General features: G+C 44.2%; 3 protein-coding genes and 1 long non-coding RNA gene across 7 annotated transcripts in view; 1 reads left to right on the top strand and 3 right to left on the bottom strand.

Moving 5' to 3' along the window:
* LOC144986899 (uncharacterized) overlaps positions 1-26,251 on the bottom strand; it is a 181,993-nt gene that overhangs the window by 27,658 nt on the left and 128,084 nt on the right. The window lies entirely within an intron of this gene.
* Positions 1-26,251, top strand: part of LOC111949070 (NACHT, LRR and PYD domains-containing protein 12-like) — a 350,272-nt gene that overhangs the window by 235,217 nt on the left and 88,804 nt on the right. The window lies entirely within an intron of this gene.
* LOC144987763 (uncharacterized) overlaps positions 1-26,251 on the bottom strand; it is a 296,127-nt gene that overhangs the window by 259,004 nt on the left and 10,872 nt on the right. For 2 of the 3 annotated variants that reach the window (XM_078937122.1, XM_078937118.1), the window contains exons 3-4: positions 24,426-24,812; positions 12,913-13,045 (exon numbers count right to left, since the gene is read on the bottom strand). In XM_078937122.1, the coding sequence (XP_078793248.1) occupies positions 12,990-13,045; positions 24,426-24,812 (443 nt within the window). In that variant the 3' untranslated portion in view covers positions 12,913-12,989. Of the gene's footprint in view, positions 1-12,912; positions 13,046-22,930; positions 23,278-24,425; positions 24,813-26,251 lie in introns of those variants that run through there. The other variant, XM_078937127.1, reaches the window with a different exon arrangement.
* LOC144988362 (uncharacterized) lies at positions 17,780-18,065 on the bottom strand. The gene is made up of 2 exons (XR_013652249.1): positions 18,019-18,065; positions 17,780-17,904 (listed from the first exon to the last, which is right to left on the bottom strand). It is a non-coding gene; the product is annotated as an uncharacterized LOC144988362 (long non-coding RNA).

Below are 26,251 nucleotides of genomic sequence, written 5' to 3'. Positions count from 1 at the left end.
CCGCAGGAGAGGACAGACTGATGAGAACGGCTGGGAACTGATTCGAGCGACCACTCGTGGTACTGGATTCCTGAGGGTGAGTAGAGAGAGAGACAGATTTAGTCATAGGCTTGACGTAGCGAAAACGAACAATAGCTTGACTTGAGGACCAACTATGCACCATCAGGGGCAACGGACTGGCGAAGACTGATGATCCTGTGGCTCCTTATGAAGGCGGATGAGGTGATGAGGTAAGTGGTCGCAGGTGTTGAGAATCAGCAGCCAAGCGGAGAGGAGAGGGGGAGGAGGCCGACAGAGGCACCATGTCAGTACCCCCCCCTCAACGACCGCCTCCAGGCGGTCAAGGGCGGCGATCAGGGTGGGCACGGTAGAAATCCTCAATGACAGAGGGGTCCAAAATAAACGAGCGGGGAATCCATGAGCGCTCCTCCGGACCGTAGCCCACCCAGTCGACCAGGAACTGGAATCCACGACCCCTCCGACGGACGTCCAAAATCCGGCTGACGTCATAGGCCGGAGCGCCGTCGATGACCCGGGCGGGCGGTGGGGAAGTGGACGGCGGGCACAGAGGACTGTCCTGGACTGGCTTGATCTGGGAGATGTGAAACGACGGGTGGACCTTCAGGGCTTTGGGCAAACGAAGACGGACACAGGTAGGGTTGATGAGTTTGTCTATGACGTAAGGACCGATGAATCGGGGAGCCAGTTTCTTGGAAGATGCCTGAATGGGGATATTGCGAGTAAAGAGCCAAACCCTCTGACCTGGTTGATAGTCGGGTCCCACCACCCTGCGACGGTTGGCGATCCGGCAGTTGCTCTCCTTGGTGCGGAGGAGAGCGGCCTTCGTCTGAGTCCAGACGCGTTGACAACGCTGGAGGTGATGTTGGACGGAAGGCACTGCCAGATCCAACTCCTGGGATGGAAACAGAGGTGGTGAGTACCCTAGGGCGGCCTCAAAAGGAGAGATCCCGGTGGCAGACCAAGGATGAGTGTTATGAGCGTACTCTATCCATACCAGGAAGGTGGACCAGTCCTTTTCATTCTGTGCCGCCAGACAGCGGAGAGCTGCCTCCAGCTCCTGGTTCGCTCTCTCCGCTTGGCCATTTGACTGGGGATGATAACCAGACGAGAGACTGACCGTGGCCCCCAAGGCCGAGCAGAAAGCCTTCCACACTTGTGACGTGAATTGAGGGCCACGGTCGGAGACAATGTCCATAGGGATGCCATGGTGGCGAAAAACGTGTTTGACCATCAGGTCAGCAGTTTCAGTGGCCGTGGGGAGTTGAGGAAGGGGAATGAAGTGAGCCATTTTCGAAAAACGATCAATAACAGTGAGGACAGTAGTGTTACCGTGTGACGGGGGGAGACCGGTGACGAAATCCATGGCGAGATGGGACCAGGGTCGATTGGGAGTGGGGAGAGGATGAAGCAGACCTGCCGGAGCTGAGGATGAGGATTTTGATCGGGCGCACGTGGAGCAGGCAGCGACATACTCCCGCACGTCCTTTTCCATGGCAGGCCAATGGAACCTTTTGCGGATGAGGTTCAGAGTCCGGTGAACCCCCCCATGGCAAGCCAAGCGGGAAGTATGCCCCCAGGTGATGACCTCGGACCGGAGATCAGCAGGGACGAACAAGGTACCCCTGGGGGCAGGAGGGAGGTCATCATTGTCTCTCAGGGCTTGGAGTACCTTGTTCTCGATGTCCCACGTGAGGGTTCCGATGACGCAGGTGGAAGGAAGGATGGTGGCCGGGGCGCGTTCTGATGGACTGTATTTTCGGGACAGGGCGTCAGGCTTGATATTTCGGGATCCGGGTCTGTAGGTGATCACAAAATTGAAGCGGTCAAAAAAAAGACACCAACGAGCTTGCCTGGAGTTGAGTCGTTTGGCTGAGCGGAGATAGGCCAGGTTCTTGTGGTCTGTCCACACGATGAATGGCTGTTCTGCTCCCTCCAACCAGTGACGCCATTCCTCCAATGCCAGCTTGATGGCAAGTAGTTCCCGGTTGCCGACATCATAGTTTCTTTCTGCTGGTGATAGTTTTCGTGAAAAATAAGCACAAGGTTTTAATTTGTCAGTTGAGGCCTCTTTTTGGGAGAGGACGGCACCCACACCGGTATCAGAAGCGTCTACCTCGACAATGAATTGACGAGATGGGTCAGGTTGGATGAGGATGGGTGCGGATACGAAAAGGTCCTTCAGTTTGTCGAAGGCTTGTTGGGCTTCAGTAGACCAGGCAAAGGGATGAGTAGTGGAAGTAAGGCGTGTGAGAGGAGAAGCGATGCTGCTGTAATTCCTGATAAATCGCCTATAAAAGTTGGCGAAGCCTAAGAACTGCTGAAGTTTTTTCCGTGTGTCTGGAGGTGCCCAGTTGGCGACGGCCTCTATCTTAGAGGGGTCAGGTCGGATGCAACCTGCCTCGATGACGTAGCCGAGAAACTGAACGGTTGGAACATGAAATTCGCATTTCTCGAATTTTACATAGAGTTGGTTTTCCAAAAGCCTCTCAAGCACGAGACGTACGTGATGTTCATGCTGGGCCTGATCATGGGAATAGATGAGAATGTCATCAAGGTAGACGAAAATGAAGCGATTAAGGAAGTCACGGAGAACGTCGTTGACCAACCGCTGGAAGACTGCAGGGGCGTTGGTGAGGCCAAAGGGCATGACCAAATATTCATAGTGCCCTAAGGGGGTTTTAAATGCAGTCTTCCATTCGTCGCCTTCCTTGATACGAACCAGATGGTACGCATTGCGGAGGTCTAATTTCGTGAAGATACGGGCTTGTTGAAGAGAGTCAAAAACAGACGTGATTAAAGGCAAGGAATATTTATCTTTGACGGTGATCTGATTTAGTTCGCGGTAGTCGATGCAAGGCCTGAGTGTCTTATCTTTCTTAGCCACGAAGAAAAAACCAGCCCCCACAGGGGAGGAAGAGGGTCGTATGTGACCTAACGAGAGCGCTTCCTGGATGTACTGTTCCATGGCGCTTCTTTCGGGACCGGACAGGTTGAACAGCCGCCCCTTAGGTAAAGGAGCGCCAGGAAGGAGAGTAATGGCGCAATCGTAAGGTCTATGCGGGGGAAGAGCGCTAGCCTTAGATTTGCTGAAAACTGCTTTTAAGTCGTGATAACAAGACGGAATGGAAACCAGATCTACTGAGGCAGGACTCTCGGTATCTATGGGGGGAACACGGGGAACAGCGGACAGTAAACAGTTTGCAAGGCAATAAGGACTCCACTGAGTGACAGATCCCTGAGCCCAGTTAAATTGGGGATTATGTAATCTGAGCCAGGTGAACCCTAACACTATGGGGGTATGGGCGGACTGGGTGATGTAAAACTGAACTGATTCCCTATGGTTACCTGACGTGACGAGGAGAATGGGCTTGGTGCGATGGGTAATACGGGACAGGTGTTGTCCCCCGAGGCCCGAGGCTTCAATGGGGTTTTCTAGGGGCTCTGTGGGGATAGACAAGTGGTTAACTACACGAAAGTCAATTAAGCTCTGTTCCGCCCCAGAATCTACGAGGGCCCTGAGATCATGAACTTGGCGATCGAGGCATAACTTGACAGGTAAATACATGAATTCTTTACCAGAATCAGTGGCAGATAACTCCCCTCGCGGCCTGTCGTCTAGCGAGGGGCTGGGAAGTTTAAACGAACTGGACATCCCGAGACTAGATGGCCTTTAGCCCCGCAGTAAAAACAGGCTCCAGCTTCGCGTCTTTTGCGCCGTTCCTCTTCTGACAGCCTTGAGTGGCCGATCTGCATGGGTTCCTCCATAGTCTTGGAGGGGACAGGACACTCAGCAGCATACAGGCCTGGATCGATCGGTGGAGCGTGGATGGACTTAGTCGGGGGACGTGGAGCCGGATGACCTCGTTCTTTTTGGCGCTCACGTATCCTAACGTCCGACCGGAGAGCGGCGGACACTAACTCCTCAAAGGATCGTGCTTCCGGTTGAGAACAAAGGTGGTCTTTAATTTGTTCATTCAAGGACTGGTAAAAAACGCCTTTGAGGGCCAGATCGGGCCAGCCAGCTTCAACCGCTAGAATGCGGAAATCGATGACGTGATCGCTAACAGCACGGTTCCGCTGTTTGAGTGCGAGCAGCCGCCGGGTTGCCTCTTCCTGTTTACGAGGTTGGTCGAATATCAGGCGGAATTCGCCGAGGAATCGCTCGTAAGACAGGTGAGAGATGGGATTGGCAGAGAGAAAAGCTTGGGCCCACTGGAGAGCTTTACTTCGTAGAGAATTAATGACAAGGGTGATCTTACTGTGGTCGGACTGGTAGAATCGGGGAGCTTGTTGACATATTAGCTGGCACTGCAGCAAAAATCCTCCGCAGGCTTCCACCTCCCCGAAGAAAGGTTCCGGTTGGAGTCGGATGTTTTCGGTTGCGGACGGCACTCCGGAAGCGGAAGGAGCTGGGACGACAGGAGTATGGACTGTGGCAGGCGAAACCTGGGAAAACTGGCTGGTTAGTTCATGTAAGGTCTGGGTCATACCATCTAGGCGATGAAAGAGATCCTGCTGTGCAGCCGCCATTTGCGACAGAGCGTCCGCTTGACGTCCCAGCATAATGCCTTGTTGGGAAACGGCTAATCTGAGTCCTTCTGGGTCAGCTGGGTTGGGATTAGGGCCAGTCCGTTCTGTCATGGCTACAGAACACTTTTCGAACCCAGATGCTGGAACCCAGAAGAAACACAGCGGGAGGCGAGCGTTGGCGGGTAAGAGTTTTAATTCGAGGAGCAGAGAGCAGAACGTGAGCAGGTCCAGATGTCGGTTCCGAACTGAAAGACAGAAGTTAGCGGCGTCACTGGTGGATCTCTCCGTAGGCCGATGTTGACGAAGGTGGAGACACTTGATGAGGCAGAGGCTCGTGGTGGGACCGCAGGAGAGGACAGACTGATGAGAACGGCTGGGAACTGATTCGAGCGACCACTCGTGGTACTGGATTCCTGAGGGTGAGTAGAGAGAGAGACAGATTTAGTCATAGGCTTGACGTAGCGAAAACGAACAATAGCTTGACTTGAGGACCAACTATGCACCATCAGGGGCAACGGACTGGCGAAGACTGATGATCCTGTGGCTCCTTATGAAGGCGGATGAGGTGATGAGGTAAGTGGTCGCAGGTGTTGAGAATCAGCAGCCAAGCGGAGAGGAGAGGGGGAGGAGGCCGACAGAGGCACCATGTCAGTTTCCTTCCCACGGATGTTTACGCGCGCTCGATTATCTCTAGGCCCCGCCCCTCCACATATTTTAGCCACTTGCAGTGACTTTCCCTATTCTTCTCACACGCATTGGCCGCCTCAGGCATCACTCAATGAAACGCGAGTGTGTGCTCGCGTGTGCTTCAGTCTCATGAGTATTCGCGCGAGTGTGTGTGTCTGCCTGCGTGCGTGTGCGCTCGCGTCTCATTGATGATTATATCTCTCATTTCATCGATCATTGACGTGCTCCTTTCATGTTTAATGTATAAAAAATACGGAGGGTGGAGGAGGCAAATTTACTGGTAGCACATGTGCGACTGGGTGCAAAATTCAGTCGCACACTCTCAAATTTTGGTCGCAAAATGCGACCAAATGGACGCAGTCTGGAGCCCTGTGTATATATTAAAGCTTCTAAAACTAGGTTCAACTCACTGTTGATTGTGTGTACACTTTTCCCACAATGAAGCCGTTTGTGTAGGTTGTACGTACTGTGAGCATTAACTCGGCTATGCCCACATTTTCTCCTCAGTGATCTCCTCTCACCCTGACAATAACATGAAAATCATGTCTCAAACACATAATTACAAATGCATCGCCAATACGGTACACATCAGTTTAAAATGTAATGTCCTTATGTATGATGCCAATAAGTAGAATTTCTAGGTTAAAAAAATTGCAGGAGTGGGTTACATGTATCACTGGGGGAAAAATTGAGGCGAGAGAGACTGAGGGGGGGTAAAATGTTATTCATGAGGGGAAAGAGTTTTAGAGTTGCCTTTGTTTTCAGAGAGGAGTCTAAAAAAGTTATTTTATTTTTGTACAAATAACCAAGTGCTTATACTGCCTGATATGTGAATAAAAGATTTCTTTATGAATAACATGAATACCTCAGAGGTAATCCATACACGTTCACAGCGTCACTGAAGAAGGCCAAGTCTGCACAGTTGTTGTCTGCTATCTTCAGGTACAAGATCTATGGAATACAAGTACAAATACTTTCAACTGACAGATATTTACAGGGGCAAAAATGCTAAATTCCCAATTGACAGGTAAAACAGTAATACAATAGGATGATAAAATATGAAATAGAATAGAATAGAAGGGTATTTAATAATCCCTGAGGAAATTTTTTAAAAATGGCCATCTTAAAAAAACACATCAACACACATGCATTACAAATAGAAATATCACAAAATAAAAAGATTGATAAAAAAGGTAAATAATTGGAAAATCAGTGGGTAAAATTAAAAGAAATTACTTGTAAGATGCCCTGCCAGAAAGTTGTATTGCCTGATGGCACGAGGAACAAAAGATTGTCACGCTGTCACGCTTCAGTAATTCCTAGAGAATAAATAAAAACACAACAAACATGGATTAGATCATTTAGCTGTCTGATCTTAAATTACATAATTTTCAAATATATGAAAGGGGAATTTTTTTAAAACACTCTTGCTATGATTACTTGAGCTTGTAGTAAAGAACACCTTTAAAAAAATCAGAGACAAGACACTGATCACAGGAAGCCTGTGTGTAATACTTACAGTAACTTCTACTCTAATCACTGTTGACAGCTGATTTCTCCCATCCACCCTTTCTGTGACTACTTATCGACTACAAAACAGCCTAAAAACATAATGTTTGGGATTCTTGTCATTACGTCATTGGAAGTAAAGAGATACGGGGATTTTAGTGGCTGTCACTCTGACACAATCTCACAGGGCTTTTCAGCACAATACGGGTCCTAACGTTAGAAACTTAATGAAGCTTCTTTCATTCAACAGTGGATTCATGTCTGTTATATTTAAAAAATGCCGTTTTCATGAATGTCATATGAATTAACTTTGTTGCACATATCCACCCCGTCTTAAAGTCTGGGTTGTGAAAATGCTGTGTCTAACTTTAACCCGGATCGCGTTTACATAAAGGCAGCACACGGAACAACTAGCTAGTTAGCATAGCATAGCATAGTATCAGTGTTTAAACAAATCGCCGTCTCCAAATCAATACTTTTTATTAAACTTTCTTTGCTGCTGTAAATCCGGCATGTTTTCCCCTTAGTTCCTTATGAATCATGTTAAGAACCTACAGATCATTGGCTATAGACGCTAGCTTGAACCGACACCCGGCTTGAACTTCACTCACACTCACAGGCAGACACAACTTGCACAGGCTAAGCAAAACAAAGCTAAGCTAATTTGCGGTGGGGGTACTCTGCAAACGACTCGGCTGCAGTGTTCATAAAGCATTCACACATGTCACTTGGCAAAGGAGAACGCTTGAACTTAGTATTCAATAACATTATAGGACGTACAACGAGGGAATGATCAAATAAATGCATTACTTACGGGCTGAGACTGATCCCGTTCAGAAGACCTCTCCGCCATGTTTGCCGCCCGCGTCCTTTCAACTGCTGTGCTGAACAGCTCCCTCCCTCGTCACTTTGAAAGTGGGGAGTGTAAGGGGCCATTCGAACCCGCCTGCTTTGCCGATGAGTTTGATTGACAGATTCACTAGCCAATGGTGAGATTAGTCGACCAGCTCCGTCAGATGAGTCTCAATATTCACCGTAGAAAAATCTCTCACACACACGGGGAGATTCACAAACGAGAACGGGATTTTGAATGCACAGTCTGCAGTTCGAATGATCTGTAAGTTCACATCACATGTGTACCTAAAAATCATGTTTGTGAAGCACCTACTGTGCATTTCTGATACATTTATTGTGAATTTCTAAAATGTTTTTGTGAAAAACAGTGTGCACATTTGTGAGAAACACTTATTGTGCATTTGTAAAACATTTAGTGTGCATGTGTGAAACACAATCTGTGTGTTTGTGAAACACAGGGTGTGTATTTCCGAATTTATTTTTCACGTTTGCATAAAATGACATTTGTGAATCGGAGCGTGTGCATTTGTAAAACAGGTTGTGTGCATTTCTGATTATTGAGACTGAATTAACTCCATAGCTTTAAGTTTCATCCTTGCTGTCTGACTGTCATGGAGTGGATGGGTCAACCCTGTGTAATTGGAGACGTAATGTCTGCTGCAGCCAGTCAGACCTAAAAATGACAACCTCTTTGACCTTCATGTGCTTAGGATGAGACAACACAGCTGATCTGTAGACCAGGGACATGCCAGTCCCTGACTGGGAAATAATGTTCTGAGGAATCTACTTGTCTGCGGCACCTGCAATTTTTGCAAACTTTACACCCTGTAGCCACCAGATGGCTAAGAATTACGCCTGTGGCATCTAAACATGCGTCAACTGTTTCAGCTGTTATCAGAATTTCCTCCACATACTGGATGAGAGTGACGTTGACTGGCAGGGGACAGTCAGAAGTATCTCCTTTAATACCTGATTGAAAATTCCTAGAGAGAGTGTGAACCCCTGTTGGAAACGCGTGTAACACATCTGCTGGGTTTCACACGAAATTGAGAAGAGGTCTCCCCTCAGGGTGTAGAGGCAGACCGAAAAAGCATTAGCGAGGTCAATGCGTGTAAACCAGCTGTGCGTGTGGTCAGTTTGGCCAGGACTACGTATGGATTAGGATCAGAAACGGTTGAAGCGCTCAAATGTAATTTACAGCGTGCAAATCAGTGGGCAATTTACCGACCCATCCTCTGTGGTGCCCTGAGCCCACAGATGAGGTGGCTGTCAGTCAATTAAGGCCTTCGCCAGGGGATGGTCAGTCCACTCATGACCATGATGCCGAGTCACCTGAGCGTGTTCTAGCCTGGCATTGTCTTCCCTGCAACCATGATGCCATAAGTTTCTGCTATGGGAGAAAACCAGAACATATGGCATGGAAAAACAGAGGCGCGTCTGGTGCGTTTTAAAACTCCGCCAAAATCTTCAGACTGAAGTTTGGGATGAACTGTGAGGGAAACGAGGGCTACTCTATCAGCTGACAGAGATCATGCTTTATGTGAGGGTGTGAGCTGAGCCTCTCCTATTACTGTCCTTCTGTTGGGCCTTGGTACCAGGTTTTCTCATTTCTATCTTTTAAAAAAAGTACTTGAGGGGGTCAGGCGGGTAGGTGTAGGGCTTAAGGATGGACATCCAAGGTTTCCACACCAGAAAAGCTGACACAATACCTTCATCTGCTGTGGTTTCTGGATTCGAGCAATCCCCAGTACTAGTCTACCAGTGGCTCCTCCGTTGGACAAACAAGGTACTGCGCCTCATGAGTGAGTTCATCCACTCTGCAGTGGAGTATAGTCCCATCTGGTAGAGTGACCTGTAACCCATCCGGGCTGCACAGAGTAGTGGCTCCCAGCTTTACCCGCCTCTCACCCCACCTCTCCCCGTCATTGTCCCCTATATCCTACGGGGCGAAGGCCGGATTGACACTAAAACTGTTCATAGGTGAGTTATAGTTTGTAAAATGAAACCAGGCGGACCTGGCGGAAATGTACCAGATAAATGTGACTAATGAGCTTCAGCTGTGAGTCTAAGACATTTTATATATATATTTGATTTTATTTATTTTTTCATGTATTTATTTATTTATTTATTTATTTGCTTTCTGCCTAGCCTCTGCCAGCTGCAACTCAATTAACTGTTTATTGACTTCTTCCAATTTATTGTCCTTTTAATCCATAATTGTTTCTCACTTTCAGGTGCATTTGTTATAGTTTGGCATTGCAAGAAAATCTATTTCCATACTCAATATTGAAATTTTTTATTGAATGACACCAGCATGCACAGACACTCCTCTACACCATTTGCAGCTAAATCCAAACAAAGCGCTCTGACTGCATCTCCCTGGGAAACTCAAGGCTGCAGAGCTGCAGCTGTGAGGAGAGGCTGAATCTCTAGATTAGAATTTATCTACAGCACCGTCAGTGGACAAAATGAATGTAGGCATTGTCTGTCCAAACCTCAAAATCTGTTTCCAATTTTGATTTTTGAGTCTTATAACTATTTGTGTGTCTGGAGAAGCTGGGCGTGAACTAACAGCATTTCTATGCAGTGTGATTCCAGAAAAAGTTTACTAACAAACATCCATCTACAGAAATGACATCACCTGTTGTATAATTAAAGATTTAGGAGCCCCTAAAGCTGCAACCTTCCGTTTATCCAAAATAGATTTTTATTTCTGTATATCTAGTATGTATGTGTGTGCTGTACGTCCATCATCTGTTGGATAAGCAGTTCCCAGACCAACCTGCTTTGTCACACCTCCCTGTCCTAAGTTCATCTCATCTTCCTGTTTGTTCTGACCCCCCCAGAGGGAAGACGTTGTCTTTCTTCACTGCTCTGTCCTGTCAGACGTCATCAGATCCTCCTTGCTGTGTTTCATTTGCTTCTGCATACGCTGGTTCCCCAATGACCTCTGACCTCCTGCTGTCCCCAGAGCCACTGCTGCTCTTTATCTACCTTTAGCCATGTCACCAACACAACTCCAACTAAACACACACAACTCCAACTAAACACAAACACAATTCACACACACAACTACAAATGGTTTGTTAAAATGCAGACAAAGCAAAGAATTATACAGTCCATAACTTTTAACACAATCAAAACTTCTACAGAAAAACACAAAATACACAACACGCACTTTAGTATCTTAACCCCTAAACAAAATAAATCATTTCACTGAAATGAATCTATCAGAACAGGGGGACAAACTACGGCCCGCGGGCTGGATCCGGCCCGCCTCTATGTTTGGTCCGGCCCACTGAACAATATCAGAGATCCATGTTTTTTGTTTTTTTTAATCTGGCCACGCGATCAAGACGTGACATTTTCTTCCCCCCTATGGAAGCGATTATGTAGCATAAATAAAAAGCAAAGTCAAAACCTGAAATGCTTTCAAATTTTCAAAATGAAGCTGCATTTTTTGACTCAAAAATATAATGAAAAAGCAATCCACCAAAATGCTTTTTCATTTATTTCCTCAACACAGCTTATCCTGTCACTTAATTAAAATTAAAATGAAAATGGTATTTGACATTTCATTTTCAAGACGTTCTCTGGTAAATGTGTAGCATAATTCATTTAGAAATGTCTAATTTGACAATTAAAATGGATTAACAGAAATGCTTTTTAATTTTCAAAATGTAGCGACATTTTTTGACTCAAAATTCAAAAGAAAAAGCAAGTGCGGTCACCCCAGCCGTCACTGACTTTTAGCATGCGCGTTTACATCATAGTTTACGGTACACACACCCAGCGAGCTGGAAAGACGGTATAAAGCGCTGATATCACCCATGTCACTGTTATACCCATTATAGAAATGACATGTACTGTACTCTGAAATAAATGAGAGTTATTGCATGCATCAATGCATCAATATTATTTGATGTACAAATGTATTCATTTGGATTGCATGTCTGTTCATTCCATAATAAATTACCAGAAATAACGTGTTTTGTCTGAAATATAACGTCTTGAAAATGAAATGTCAAATACCATTTTCATTTTAATTTTAATTAAGTGACAGAATAAGCTGTGTTGAGGAAAGAAATGAAAAAGCATTTTGGTGGATTGCTTTTTCATTTTAATTTTGAGTCAAAAAATGCAGCTTCATTTTGAAAATTAAAAAGCATTTCTGGTTTTGACTTTGCTTTTTATTTATGCTACAGAATCGCTTCCATACCCCCCTTCTGCATTCAATCAGATCTTTGTTTTCATTCTAAGATCCGGGATCTGATTTCTGTGAAGGTTTGAGAATTTAAACAAGAGAGAAAAGTGTGAAAATGTTCATGTCTGTCTGAGAAAAGTGTATTTAGTCAGTGAGGAGTTTTACTGCCATAAACTTCTGGAATTTCTGGATGAGAAACAGACGTGCAGGACACAACACAGCTGCACAAACTGTGAGATGTGAGGTGCTGCAGACCTCAGTTAGGATTATGACGGGAGAGGATCCAATATTTATTGGTTTTTTTGTCTTGTTTTTTTTAAATGTATTAGTATATTTTGCCTGAATTTTTGTCTTATTTCATGAATAATGTTATTTATTTTATTAAAAGGATCATAAATGAATGGAACTTTATTCATAGCACTTTACAATTACTTGAAGGTACCAAAGAGCTTCACAATAAAAAATTGATCTAAAATGGGAAATAAAGTTTTAAACTAAAAACTCCAGAATATTCTGTTTTAGAATATAATTTTCAATCCAAATGTTTTCATCTACATTCCATGGTAGATCTTTCCCCTTCCACACATCTGCTCCTGGTCCGGCCCTTCTAATTGCCCACCCCTGCTTTAGTATGTAAGTAGCATTAACCTTCATGTCACCCCCATCTTTTCTGTCTTTCTGTGCCACAAACACACACACACACACACACACACACGCACGCACCCACGCACGCACGCACGCACACACACACACACACACACACACACACACACACCTGCACCATGGTATTTCTGTCACTCAGTCCTACTGTGGGATTCTGGTCTCTCACCAATCTTTAGGATCTTCAGACTGTCCTCACCTCCCCGGGACAACAAACCCAGTGAACCAGCCTCCCGTCAGAGAACTGTTGGAGTTTCCAAACTCTAGGACACTTCATCACTTTTTCTTTTTCTCTCATTCTGTAAACCTTATTGTCACTTTTCTTAAATAATATAATTTTCCCAAATGTACAATTCTACAATTTACTGAGTTACTCACTTTGTGGACATCAGACTCTTGGTTTGGCTACGCCCAATGCAGAATTTGATTGACAGGTTTCTGCTTACCTTTGTAGGGTTCACCCGTGTCGTCAGTCCACTGAGAAACCCTTCATCCAGGCCGAATTCCTCAGGAAAAACCTTCCTCAACCCCCCGTCTGTGTCTCCAAATTGTTGGCCTCCCGTCCGGCCTTCACAGTTTCTGATGGTTCAGGACGTCCAAAAATGAAATGTGCAGAAATGAAAAGACACACAAGAGTCAAAAGGGGAGAGGTGGAGAAACACGACCTGTTAGGCTCTGTGGCTGTCCTCTCTCTCTGTCCTCAAGGCTAAAAGGCTTTTTTATTATTCAGTAAGGGAAGATGTAAACATACTAGATACGTCATTAGAATGGTGTGTTTTTGTCTAGTTTGCATTGCAGGTGTTGTGGTTCCATAAACACTCCAGTACAGAAAAAAACGGAGACTAAAGTCACAAACAGGCCTAACTGGTGACCTTGGTACCTATTATCTGTTACTGAAGGCAGGAATCAAGCAGATTTCTGTAATACAATATACATGTATATACAGAATCCATTAGATGCAGAATAACAAGAACATAGAAAATAGAATTCTTCCCCCGGTTGTGCCCATCCGCCTGATCCTCCCCGTTCTCACCCAAACAAATGTTGCACACAGGCACATGGGGCTCCGAGAACTGGATGGGTGGGTTATGCTGGCGGGACTCACTGGGGGTGTCTCTCTCTGGGGTCGTGTCGGCGCCCGCCCTCCATTTCGCTTTTACTTGCATATTAGACACCCTGATTAATCTAGGGCATTTTGGAGAGGGTCTGGTGGAGGGGGTTCACGGTGAAACATCCGTGCTCACCTTTCACTGCCACCCCAAAATTTTAACTTCCCCTTTAGACACACACACTGCATGCTAGCAGCACACAGCAAATACACACCACTAACAGAGAGAACCAGGAGTGGGGGGGGGCTCTGCGGCTTGGCCCTATTTTACCTGCAGCACACCCACACCTCCATACATGGGTGCAGTTGGCCGGTCTTCACCCGCCTTGTCCTCTCAGGGCGGCAAGGCTTGTGGTATCCTGTCGGCTGCGGTGATGGACGGGCATACGGCGCTGGGGGTCGGTCGGCTGGGGGGGGGTTCTGCGTGGCGGCCAGATGAATGTGAGTATGTGTGCGTGAGTGCATGGGTGGGACGGACCTGGGGGCTGGCTCGCTGGGACCCTCTGGGGCTTTCCCTCCCCATCACAGAGAGGGGAGGGCACTGAGAGGGTTGGGGAGGGGGGCTCAGATAATATGGCAGGGGAGGGGGGTTGTAGTGTGTAGGGTTATGGGGGGTGGCTGTGGGTGCTGCGTGGCGATCTCTGGGTTGCTCGGGTCGTGTGCCGGGGCTGGCTTGTGGAGACGGGGCGCCGGTCGGGTGGTGAGAGGCTCATGGGTTCTGGGGGCCCTGGCTTCATCCTTGGCCCTTGTCTCGGTGTCCGGCGCCCGGTGGCCCCCACGGCTGCCGCCTGGTATGGCTAAGCGCTCCTGTCCTGTGGCCCGGACACCGGGTTCGCTTATGCATCTGGGCATTGGGGGGGGGGGCCCTGTAGGGGGGCCTTTCTCTGCGCCTGGCTGGTTGGGTGGGCGGTCCCCTCCCCCCCCCCCCCCCCCTCCCGGGCTGCCTGGGTCCCGATGGTGGGGGGGCTCCTGGCCTGGGGGTCTCTCCTCCCCTCTCCTGGTCTGGCTGGTCGGGCTGGGAAGGATCTGGTTCCCCTTATGAACACACGGTTCACGTCAGCAGCATGCATGTATCCCCACCCCCACGTGCACACTGCCACACTGCTCCCTGTCTGCTTCATCCCTCCTCCTAACCCACAGTGTATTGATGGACAGATTTTTTTCACTCATCTTAGTGTCAGATTTTCACCTTTGATGTAATATTTGTCTTTCCAGCAGATCTGGTAGAATTGTTACAACTTAAAATAATAACTTATTCAAATCAGTGCTTGTATCCCCCACTTTCTCACCTTTCTTCCTTTTACTCTCTTCCACCCCCCACACATTCTTTCCCTCTCCCTACCACACACACACTAAATGTAACAAATAAATACAAAATAATACAACAAAAAGGGGTTTATACAAATCTAGACTCTGGCTTCTAAAGTTCTATAACCTCTTTTTATGATAAAACCTGTCCAACACAAAAGGCATTCAGCTCTAATCTGTTTGCTCAGCTGTTGGAGGTGAGAAAAAAAAAGAAAATATAATATAACCCCTGTTCTCCTCTACAAGATGAAATGTATTTATTTCAAAAAGCACAAAAGCATCTGTAATCATGTTTCTGTTTCTGTGGTGGAGGTCAGGTGAAGGGGAGGGAGGGGTTGCTCCTGGATCTTTGTCTGAAGGGGGTGGGGGGGGCTCTTGGATGCCTGGATCGGTTACTGCTCAGTTTGCCCCTAGCTCTGGGGTGTGGGGGGGCCTCCTGCCTCTGCTGCAGCGTTCAGTGTGATCAAGGTTCACTCTGAGAGACTCACATTCATTCAACACACCTGCTTGTTCACCTTTACATAAATACAGACATGGGTGTTGGTGTTTCTCTTTTCTACCACCCCCCCTTCATGAATATTGGTATATGAATATTGTGTGTATCTGTCTATGTGCAGAAATCCTGGGAGATAAATCTTTGATTATTGATGTATGATTATACTTCCAACCTGTAAATAGTTGTGTGCTGATTATTTTATGTAATTTACTGACGACACTTTTGTGTTTTAACTTTGTGATATTGACTACCCCCCCACTCTAACCCCTTTTCCCCCATCTCTGTCGTTGTTTCTCTTTCGGATTTTCCCATCAGGGGTCGCCACAGCGAACGAGTCGCATGGTAAACTTGGCAATGTTTTACGCCGGATGCCCTTCCTGACGCAACCCTCTCAAAGCAACCGGGCTTGGGACCGGCACAGAGGTAGAGAGGGGAACAGGGAGCAGCCCGGATTTGAACCTGGGTTTCACGGACGGAAGGTGCCGCAAACCAGCACGAGCTAAACCGGCTCCCACTTTTCCCCCATCTCTGACATCCCAAAATTGTTTCTTTCTCTCCACTTTTTTTCTTTTTTCCGTCCAACAAGGAATGCATCCAAATATCATTTTCATAAATAAAGCTTAGCCTCAAATCCAGAAGGGGTTTATTCAAATCCAGACGGGCTTAAGGCGCTTTGATAAAGCGCTCTGGAATCCAGCTATGGTGTGCTAAACGTCAGGTCCAGAACGGAAGATGCCATCAATGAAGTCTGTCTGTCAGCAGCAATCCAACGCTGATGGGGTTTAGCTTGTGGAGGATTTGAATGTTCATTTGCTCTCAGGTTGGTTCTGTGCTGGAAGCCCCAACCCTCAGTTCAGTCAAGTTAGAAAGATGCTAACCAGCTGTTCCCTCTGTCACCATGGAAACACGGACCGCTTTAAAGTGGGACAGGATTTTCACGGAGCGGACTTCTAGACGTGGAGGATAAATACTCCAAGATGAATTCATCAGACATGAATCAAACAGTCTTTTCTACATAGAACAGAATGAAATCCACTGTGTTTTAGCAGCGTCTGTAGCATCACAGAGACGGTGTTCCACCAAAAACTGGGACCTGTCACATGTTGTTTCCTGGTGACAGAGCTGCAGCTTTAATGTCAATGATATAGAAGAAGAAGAATCCAAAACATTGGACTGTTTTCATGTGATCACATGGAAGCAGAATTAGGAAATCTCTAGGAAATCTGTCCTTGTTTTGTCAGCATGTTTGAATTGGAGTTTACAGTTAGACGACAATAAAGACGTGTTCAGACCAAGAAATTACTTTGATGTTATTTTCAATAAATAAATCAGAAAAAGTTCAAAAAGTAAAACCTCTAAATATTTCTGTGGCCGGTAAAAGATATGTTGTCAAAAATTAAATGTCATCTCCTGTGTGAAGGTATTTCAGTTCATTAAAAACTGACATAAATGAGTAACGCTCACTGCAAACTGTGCAGAAGGCATGTTCTTTCTAAAACTGGAAATAGCACCAACCTTTTTTATCACCTGAAGCTGAGTCTCCATTTGATAATTCAATAAAAAAAACATTTCATTTCCTCATTATAAAGCAACTTTATTGGAGTTTCATTTGTCATTGGTCTTTTTGAGCCAAAATACGGAGCCCGTGTCCTGACATTAAGATATAAAAATATATCTTGTTCCCACAGATTAATATCTTGTTCCCACAGGTTATTATGTCGTTCGCACGAAATACTATTCCGTTCCCACAAGATACTATTCCGTTCCCACAAGATACTATTGCGTTCCCTCAAAATACTATTCCGTTCCCTCGAAATGATTAACTCGTGCGAACGCAATAATTATGTCGTTCGAACGCAATAATTAATCCGTTCGAACGCAATAATTATTCACGTCATAAGTCATTCACGCGGATATGCTCTCTGTACGCCGGCAAAAGCCGCTTTCAGCGGTAACTTCCGTGTCTCTGTGACCCATATTCGTTCAAAAAAGGAACATGAAAAACAAAAATGATCACTTTATTACCGTCTCAATGAATATAAGAAAAATATCAAAAGATTTATGATAACTAGGCTGCTTTGTCATACGATAGCTCCTGCTAGGCTACTACTAGCTCCGCCGCAGAGCTCTCTGATCATATATGCCGGCATTTGGGCAACTGGCTGGTCTTGTCAGACAGCTGATATTGTAGTTTAGGGTCGAATAGGAATAATAATATTCAGGACTTGTCTTTTATTAACTTTAGCAGTCAGTATCTTTACATTCGAAGGCTATTAGGCTACATGCTAACTGACTAGCCGATCATTTCCTGTTATTAATTTACGTCATAGATTTACAGCAGATACCTTCACATTTCTGTCTGTGTGTGTCTCATTACATTGCATTGAAGACACGGAGGATGTTTAGAGAACAGATTTATTTATTTTAAAAAGCACAGAAGCATCCATCGTATTCACGTTCACATCATCTGGTACGCCCTCAGTCATCTTGCTGCAAAAGCCGCTTCCTGCCGCTACTTCCGTGTCTCTGTGAGCATTCAATAGGGGTAAAAATAAAAGCAAGAATGGTCGATCTGTTATTTTCTCGATGAAAATCTGAAAAATATCATATTAAGCTGGATGCTTCGCCTAAAGCACTTACCTTTAGCTTGTAGCATAACAACAATAGCAGTACGTCCCATTTCCCAGAGTGCTTTACAAGCTAAAGGTAAGTGCTTTAGGCGAAGCATCCAGCTTAATATGATATTTTTCAGATTTTCATCGAGAAAATAACAGATCGACCATTCTTGCTTTTATTTTTACCCCTATTGAATGCTCACAGAGACACGGAAGTAGCGGCAGGAAGCGGCTTTTGCAGCAAGATGACTGAGGGCGTACCAGATGATGATGTGAACGTGAATACGATGGATGCTTCTGTGCTTTTTAAAATAAATAAATCTGTTCTCTAAACATCCTCCGTGTCTTCAATGCAATGTAATGAGACACACACAGACAGAAATGTGAAGGTATCTGCTGTAAATCTATGACGTAAATTAATAACAGGATAAATGATCGGCTAGTCAGTTAGCATGTAGCCTAATAGCCTTCGAATGTAAAGATACTGACTGCTAAAGTTAATAAAAGACAAGTCCTGAATATTATTATTCCTATTCGACCCTAAACTACAATATCAGCTGTCTGACAACAGACCAGCCAGTTGCCCAAATGCCGGCATATATGATCAGAGAGCTCTGCGGCGGAGCTAGTAGTAGCCTAGCAGGAGCTATCGTATGACAAAGCAGCCTAGTTATCATAAATCTTTTGATATTTTTCTTATATTCATTGAGACTGTAATAAAGTGATCATTTTTGTTTTTCATGTTCCTTTTTTGAACGAATATGGGTCACAGAGACACGGAAGTTACCGCTGAAAGCGGCTTTTGCCGGCGTACAGAGAGCATATCCGCGTGAATGACTTATGACGTGAATAATTATTGCGTTCGAACGGATTAATTATTGCGTTCGAACGACATAATTATTGCGTTCGCACGAGTTAATCATTTCGAGGGAACGGAATAGTATCTTGTGGGAACGGAATAGTATTTCGTGCGAACGACATAATAACCTGTGGGAACAAGATATTAATCTGTGGGAACAAGATATATTTTTATATCTTAATGTCAGGACACGGGCTCCGTACCAAAATCCTGAAGAAATCAAAACAAAAGGCTTTTCCAGTGAAAAACTGTCTTGTAAAGTGTGTGGTGACGGTCCACTGTGGAAAATGACTGTTTGTGGAACATTGAGATGTGCTCAGTGATTTTGGTTTAGGACACTTTGGTTTCATTTCAAACGTTGGTTTCTCCTAAATCTACAAACTCTCTCCACAAACTTTCTCCTAACTCTCAGGGATTCCTGCTGCTGGCAAAACTCACGGCTCAAGGAACCACTTCATGAATCAGTCACACTTTGGAATGAACTTTATTGAACAACATGTCATGGTCTGGAAGAAGCTCCAGTTCCAGCTGACAGAAGTCTGGTTCTGATCCATCAGATCTCACTAGCAACAGAACCAAACCTTCACGTGTTGCAGCAACAGTTTCCATGTTTGGGAGGATCTTCTGAAGAACAGCTCAGTTCCAGATCACATCATGATGTTTGATGTTTTCTTCATTCCAGGAAATCATCTGTGTCTCCTTTGATCTGTGCTGAGTCAGCACTTTGACTTCTTTTCAACTTTAGATCCATCATTTACAATCAAGGATTTATTGATAAATATTATTTATTGACAGAAAATAAAGAGTAAATGTATTTATCATCCAGCAGTGATTGTGGTGTTTGTAAGTCTTTTATTTTGAAATTCCTCAAGGATGACCATCATGGTGGGATTTCTAGATCTGCATGAACTCATCCTGAATCCAAAAGACACTGGAGCATCAAAGAATCCAACCCATCTCTGCCAACATGAGGCTCTTACTTTGAAAAGTCTCAGACTTCCTGCAGGGAAACAGGCTTTCTGCTGCTGCACTGACAGATGTGCACGAGCTTGAAAGAGCTTCCTGACTGAGGAGCTGCAGACTTTCTCCTGCAGAGCAGCAGCTGACTTCAGCGTCGTCATGGTAACACCGTCTGCTGCTGCTTCTGGAAACGTCTTCAAGGCTGTGGTGGGACTTTTTGGTCTGGAGGACAGATTCTCTGAGCAAATGCTGCTTCAGCTTCAAGCTTCAGCTCTTTTCTTCTGGCAGAGCTTAGAAGAAATGGAAACCTCCTTTGTTCTGACTGTTTGCTCCAAATCCCAGATTCAGGAATTCCTCCAAGAAGTTCAGCTCAGAGATCATCAGCAGAGAAAAGCCTGAAGTTCTGATGGAAAATGACAACAGAACATGATCAATATTATTGATCCACATGGAATCCAGAAGAAACTCTGAGGTGAAGACATGAAGACACAAGCTTCAGAGACATGAGGAGAAGTCAGAGTGGATTCATTCTGGACTTTCTTCTCACATCTTCTCTTCAGAACATCTTTGTCTTTGATCCTTCAAATCTTCTGAAATCTGATCATCCATGGATTGTTTTTGTGGGATCAGATCCAGAGTTGCTGAAAGTTCTGCTGCCCTCTGCTGGTCAAAGTGTCCAAACAGCAGAGAGGAGATTCTCTGGGATTCATTGGAGTCCAGATTCTCCTGGATGTGAACAGTCTCTGCTTCTGGAACAGAAGAGTCCTTCTCAGAGCAGCATTGAGGATCTGTTCTGTCCGGCTGAGAGCGCTCCCTGCTGGTAGGAGACAGAAGCACATCAGCTGCTTTTCTTTGGCCGTTCAGAAACAGTCTGGAGACTCTAAAAAACCTCCACTTCCTGAAGCAAACGGATGCAGAGCATCATGTTTGATCCTCTTCCTTCAGAAACGGCTCCATTGTTCCATCGCTCAGCAGTTTGACTAAAGCAGCTGAGAGTCTTGATGCAAACAGACCTCAGCAGCTCATCCAGAACGCCATGACAGAAGCACGTGCAGCAGCACGTGCACGCTCCCAGAGAACAGCAGCTGATCCAAGTCCTGACTTTGAGGTGAGACCTTTCTGTTCTGCTTGGACCACACTTCAACATGAACTTCATTTCCCATCATTCCATCTGTCAGGAGAGAACAGCTGCAATCAGCTTCCTTCAGGAATGACTGCAGGTAGAAGGATCTTTCATTCTTCAGCACCACCAGGACCCACATCCAGCCCATCAACAGCCAGAACATCAGTGACATCAGCGTCTGATCTTCATCACATCATCATCATCAAAGGACCACCTCTATGTTTTTACAATCTGATGGATTTCAGTCTTTCTGCAGCTTCTCATCAACTGGATTGTCAAATATTTCCATTTCCTGTTTTCTGTTTTAAATGTTGAAGAAAAATCTTTCCAGTTTCAAAAAGATGAGACTAATAAAGTTATGGGAAAGAGGCTGTCTGCTGCAGGACCTGTGCAGGTGCATTGTGGGTAATAATGCTCTGTTTGGGATATTTGCTGGATTCTGGATATTGACAGTTGTGTTAGTCTTGATTGTTTAGCGTTGTGGTTTGGATGTTTGTTGTTATTTGTAGCACAGCTGAGTAGGTTCCTTATAGACAACATGTTGCTCTGCCAATGTGCCTTTGGGCCAACTTGATTGGGCTGTTTGGAAGAATAATGAGGATAAATGTGAGCCTCCATCAGATCATGTTTCTGCTGTTTTTCAGAACTGCATCTGAACCTGAAAGCTGTCTGTCATATTTATGCAGCCTTTTCAATAGAAACTGAACAAAACTGCTGATTCAATTGATTTCTCCATTATGTTGCGGCGCCTTCCATCCGTGAAACCAGGGTTCAATTCCTGGCTGCTCCCTATTCCCTTCTCTGCTGCTGTGCCAGTCCCAAGCCCGGTTGGATTGAGAGGATTGCGTCAGGAAGGGCATCCAACATGAAAACATTTGCCAAGTTAACCATGCTACTCATCCTCAAGGGAGTGATGTTTCGCTGTGGTGACCCCTGATGGGAGAAGCCAAAAGTGAAAGAAGATTTATGTCTACTTCATTCTATCTTTCAGTCACAAACACACTGGTTATACTTTAGCTTTTCCCTTCATACTATTAAACCTGATAAAACATGTATGGGGCTGTTTTCACTGCTGGCTCTGTGTGTGTGTGTGCGTGTTTGTGTATGTGTACACACAAGTGAAGAAAACAAAGAAACATTTCAGTTCAACATTATATTTCTGCAGACCTGCAGACAGTGGAAAAATAGTCAAATAAAAACAGGAATAACAGTTCTTCTAATGTGTGATTTTTTTCATTGATATTAAAAAAGGGATTCAAATATTAGAAAGCTGAAAGATCATATTGTTCATCAATAATGCATTATCCAATACACAATCTAAAAAAATAATTAAAATACAACATTGTTATATTTCTCGGCAGTGAGGAGGCCATTTGATATTCTCTGCATTTTGATTCTTAACTGCACTGTGTGACCCTTGTCCTATCCTAGGCACTTTAACATTGGGAGTTGGGTCATCTAGACCCACTAGACAGTGCGCTAAACGTTTTTTTTAATGACTTGTGAACCTCACTGGTGTCTTTGGATTACATGAAATCTTTCCACCTTTATCATGGTAGGAATAACACGTCAAAGTAAGGGTGGGGTCATCTAAGATAGCACCAGGGTTACCTGAGTTGTACTTACAAATACACATTGGTATTTATTGATTACTTTATTTTAGTGTAAACTTACACTACAAAATATCAATTAGAATACCAATAAGGTACCAGAGTGAAAAGCAGCAGATTAAGAGGTGTTAATAGATAAAATCTTAACGATATCTATCTCTACTAGATGTTTACTCTAATAATTCCAAACAACTCATTTCTATTAACAGGTACAACTAAAATAATTCATTTTGTGAAAAGTTTTACATATTTTGTCAGCAGTAAAATTCATTGTCTAGTATCATTACACATATATTGAAATGTATTGATCATTTACTTTTTTGCTTTTGATAATTGTGGCTTAGAGAAGATGAAAACCTAAAAAAGCTGTCCAAGAAAGTCAGGATAAGACAAGACAAGACTTTATTGAACCCATGAGGGAAATTCAGTTGTTACAGCAGCCAAACAAGAAATATAGCAGTTAGAAAAACAAAGAGTCTGTACAAATTAAAATAGTAATAAATAAATAAGTAAATCCAGCAGCAGTTTCAACAGTGCTAAACTGTATCATTATATAGCCTAACTGCTGTTGGGACAAAGGACCACCTGTAGTAATTCATATATCAAAACAACCAAAGTTTTTCGTTTTTTATTTTTTAGAAAAATGCATTTCTACACAATCAATACTCACTTGTGCCTCCCTCTAATGAAGTTACTGCATCAATATGGTATGGAGGCCATCAGCCTGTGGCTCTGTGTACATGAAATGAAAACTCAGGTTGCTATGGAGTTCATTAGAACATTGGGGTTTCACCCCAGAAGTTTTGAGCATTAAAAACTTATTTTAACATATTTAATTTTTTGAGATACAGAACTTTTGCCCTTGTAAAATAAAGCCTTCTGCTGTGGTACAGAGGTTGAGAGGTTGACCTCTTATCAGAAAAGTTTAGAATCTAGAGTTTACAATAGATCCTTACATAGTCAAGAAGAAGTCTTGCAAGTTCTCATGTGTGCGTTGAGATTAGATACTTGACTAAAATGTTTTTTACATTCTTTACAAGAAAAAGGCTTTTCTCCTGTGTGAGTTCTCATGTGTGTTTTGAGATTAAATGCATCACGAAAACGTTTTTTACATTCTTTACACAAAAAAGGCTTCTCTCCTGTGTGAGTTCTCATGTGAGTTTTGAGATGACAAATTTGACTAAAACTATTTTTACATTCTTTACACGAAAAAGGCTTTTCTCCTGTATGAGTTCTCATGTGTGTTTTGAGATTAAATGCATCACGAAAACGTTTTTTACATTCTTTACACAAAAAAGGCTTTTCTCCTGTATGAGTTCTCATGTGTGTTTTGAGATTAGATGCATCACGAAAATGTTTTTTACATTCTTTACACGAAAAAGGCTTTTCTCCTGTATGAGTTCTCATGTGTGTTTTGAGATTAAATGCATCACGAAAACGTTTTTTACATTCTTTACACAAAAAAGGCTTTTCTCCTGTACCAGTTCTCATGTTTGTTTTGAGATTAGATGCATCATGAAAATGTTTTTTACATTCTTTATAAGAAAAAGGCTTTTCTCCTGTATGAGTTCTCATGTGTTTGTTGAGATTAGGTCTGCAACTAAAGCTTTTCTCACATTCTTTACAAGAAAATTGCTTATCTTTTGCATGGATTCTTGTGTGAATTCTGAACAGAGATTTGTTACAAAATCTTTTATCACATTCTTTACAGATATAACATCTTTCATCAGACCCAGTTTCCATGTCAGGCGGGTTAGTAATTATTGTTGAGTTTTTACCAGACCTGATAGAGGAAAGTCTCTCTTCTTTTGGATATTGTTTGTATTTCTTACCAACATTTGTTTTCATGGGATTTTTTTTAACATCAGAGTCACACTGACCTGCTGACACGTGAGAGCTGTCCACACTTTGGACTTGACTTCTGTCCCTCCTCTTCCTCTGATCTCTGTTCTGTGGGCCTGTCTCTTCATCTGTAGTTGATGTTGATTCTTCATGTTGGTTTCCTTCTTCATCCTGACTATCAGTTACATTAAAGCTCTGCTGATTGTTTAGATCTGCTTCACTGTTCTCGTCTTCCTCATAAGTAGGAATCTCCATCAAGGTATCAGTCTCCTGCTTCAGATCAAGCTGATCTTCATCCTGACTGATGTAGAGTTCCCCTGGTTCCTTTTTAATCTGTGGAAGTTGTGGTTCTTCCCGTTCTACTCTGAAGCTCCTCTGATGGATGCAGAGATCTTCCTCTTTAGTCATCCAACACTGGAGGAGGTCTGCAGGGACACAAGAACAGGCCCTTTAAATTTTATGGTGACTTTATGTATTGTTAAGTAACAGTAAGAAATATTGTAATATCATTCAGAATATGCACAATAAAAAACTTAATTTTTTTAAAATACATTTTTTTGTTTTCTTTAGCACAACAGTATAAAACTGCGGCTAAAACTGCGGCTAAAGCTGCGGCTGGGTCTGTCACACAGGCATCCTCCCACATGGGATCCCAACGGGATATAGACACCGTTAACAATAATCGAAGAGCACATGCCCGTAAAACAAAACAATTAAGGCCTGTTCACACCGGGACGAATTTCGCCGGCGATTTTCGCCGACGTTTAACGCCTCGTGACTAAACAAAGGGCACCAATGAGAGTGTGCACACCGACGCGAAAAAACGCCACGCGTTAAAGCGTCAAAAAAAAAAAAACGCCTCGGGTTCGTTTTTTTTTTTCGACGCGTCGCGTCGAAATCTACTCGACCAATGAGAATGGCGCTTTTGCACACGTGTCTGGAGCTTCTGAAGTTACAGTAAAACACAACTTGGGGGCGCTCAAACACAAAACTGCCTTGCTGAGCACACATACCAGCGAAGAAGATAGACGCCAAGTAGCGTCTACACAGCCGCGAAGAAATAATGACGGACATTCTAAAATATCCCCGAACCAAGCACCAGTTGGAGCTACTGGTGCTTGAAATATTCATGTTTTCTTTGTTTGATTCTGACAAGCGTTTAAATACTTGCTCTCTTCTTCTGAGTGAAAAGCGACTTTAAGAAGCGTAAAGTTGCGCAGCGCCACCCTGTGTACAGGAGTATTTCTGTTTTACATTAAGCGCCATCCAATGTCAGGGAATGAAATTGCATGTTCACTCCACTCATCGTCAGCGAAAATCGCCTGGGTGTGAACACAAAAAACGTGGCGAAAAACGCTGGCGAATAACGCCTGGCGAATATTCGTCCCGGTGTGTACGGGCCTTTAAACAAACCGGTATAAGTAGAAATTATTCCAATGTGTCAAGAACCGAAACGAAACACAAATAAGTGCACAAAACACAAATGGCGAGCTGAAAAGTCAGCCGCCCTGGTGCTTGGGCCACGTCAGCTTATGTGTCCGTGCCTCCACCGCAGAGGGGCGGGGCCGACGCTGTAGATGGAGAGCCAGGCAACCCAGGACGACCAGGGGATGACGTCCAACCTAAAATAAAGGAGATGGGCCAATCGCCTCCCAGATACCACCGCATTCAATTAACATAACTAACAATCCAAAGTGAGGAGAAAGCTCAGCCACCCCCGAAAGGCTCGGCTCGTAACATTGTTTTAAAATAAAAATGAAATTACAGATAAGTAATTCATAAATGGTACAAACAGGTCTCTAATGTCATCTAACTGTATACTAAAATTAAATCATGCTGAGATAAATAGGACAGATTTACTAGA

The sequence above is a fragment of the Oryzias latipes genome, chromosome 2 (genome assembly GCF_053564925.1).
Source record: "Oryzias latipes strain Hd-rR chromosome 2, Olatipes_Hd-rR_3.1".
Classification (NCBI taxonomy): Eukaryota; Metazoa; Chordata; class Actinopteri; order Beloniformes; family Adrianichthyidae; genus Oryzias; species Oryzias latipes.
The sequence above is the reverse complement of the archived record's forward strand: the minus strand, read 5'-3'. Positions and strand labels throughout refer to the sequence as shown.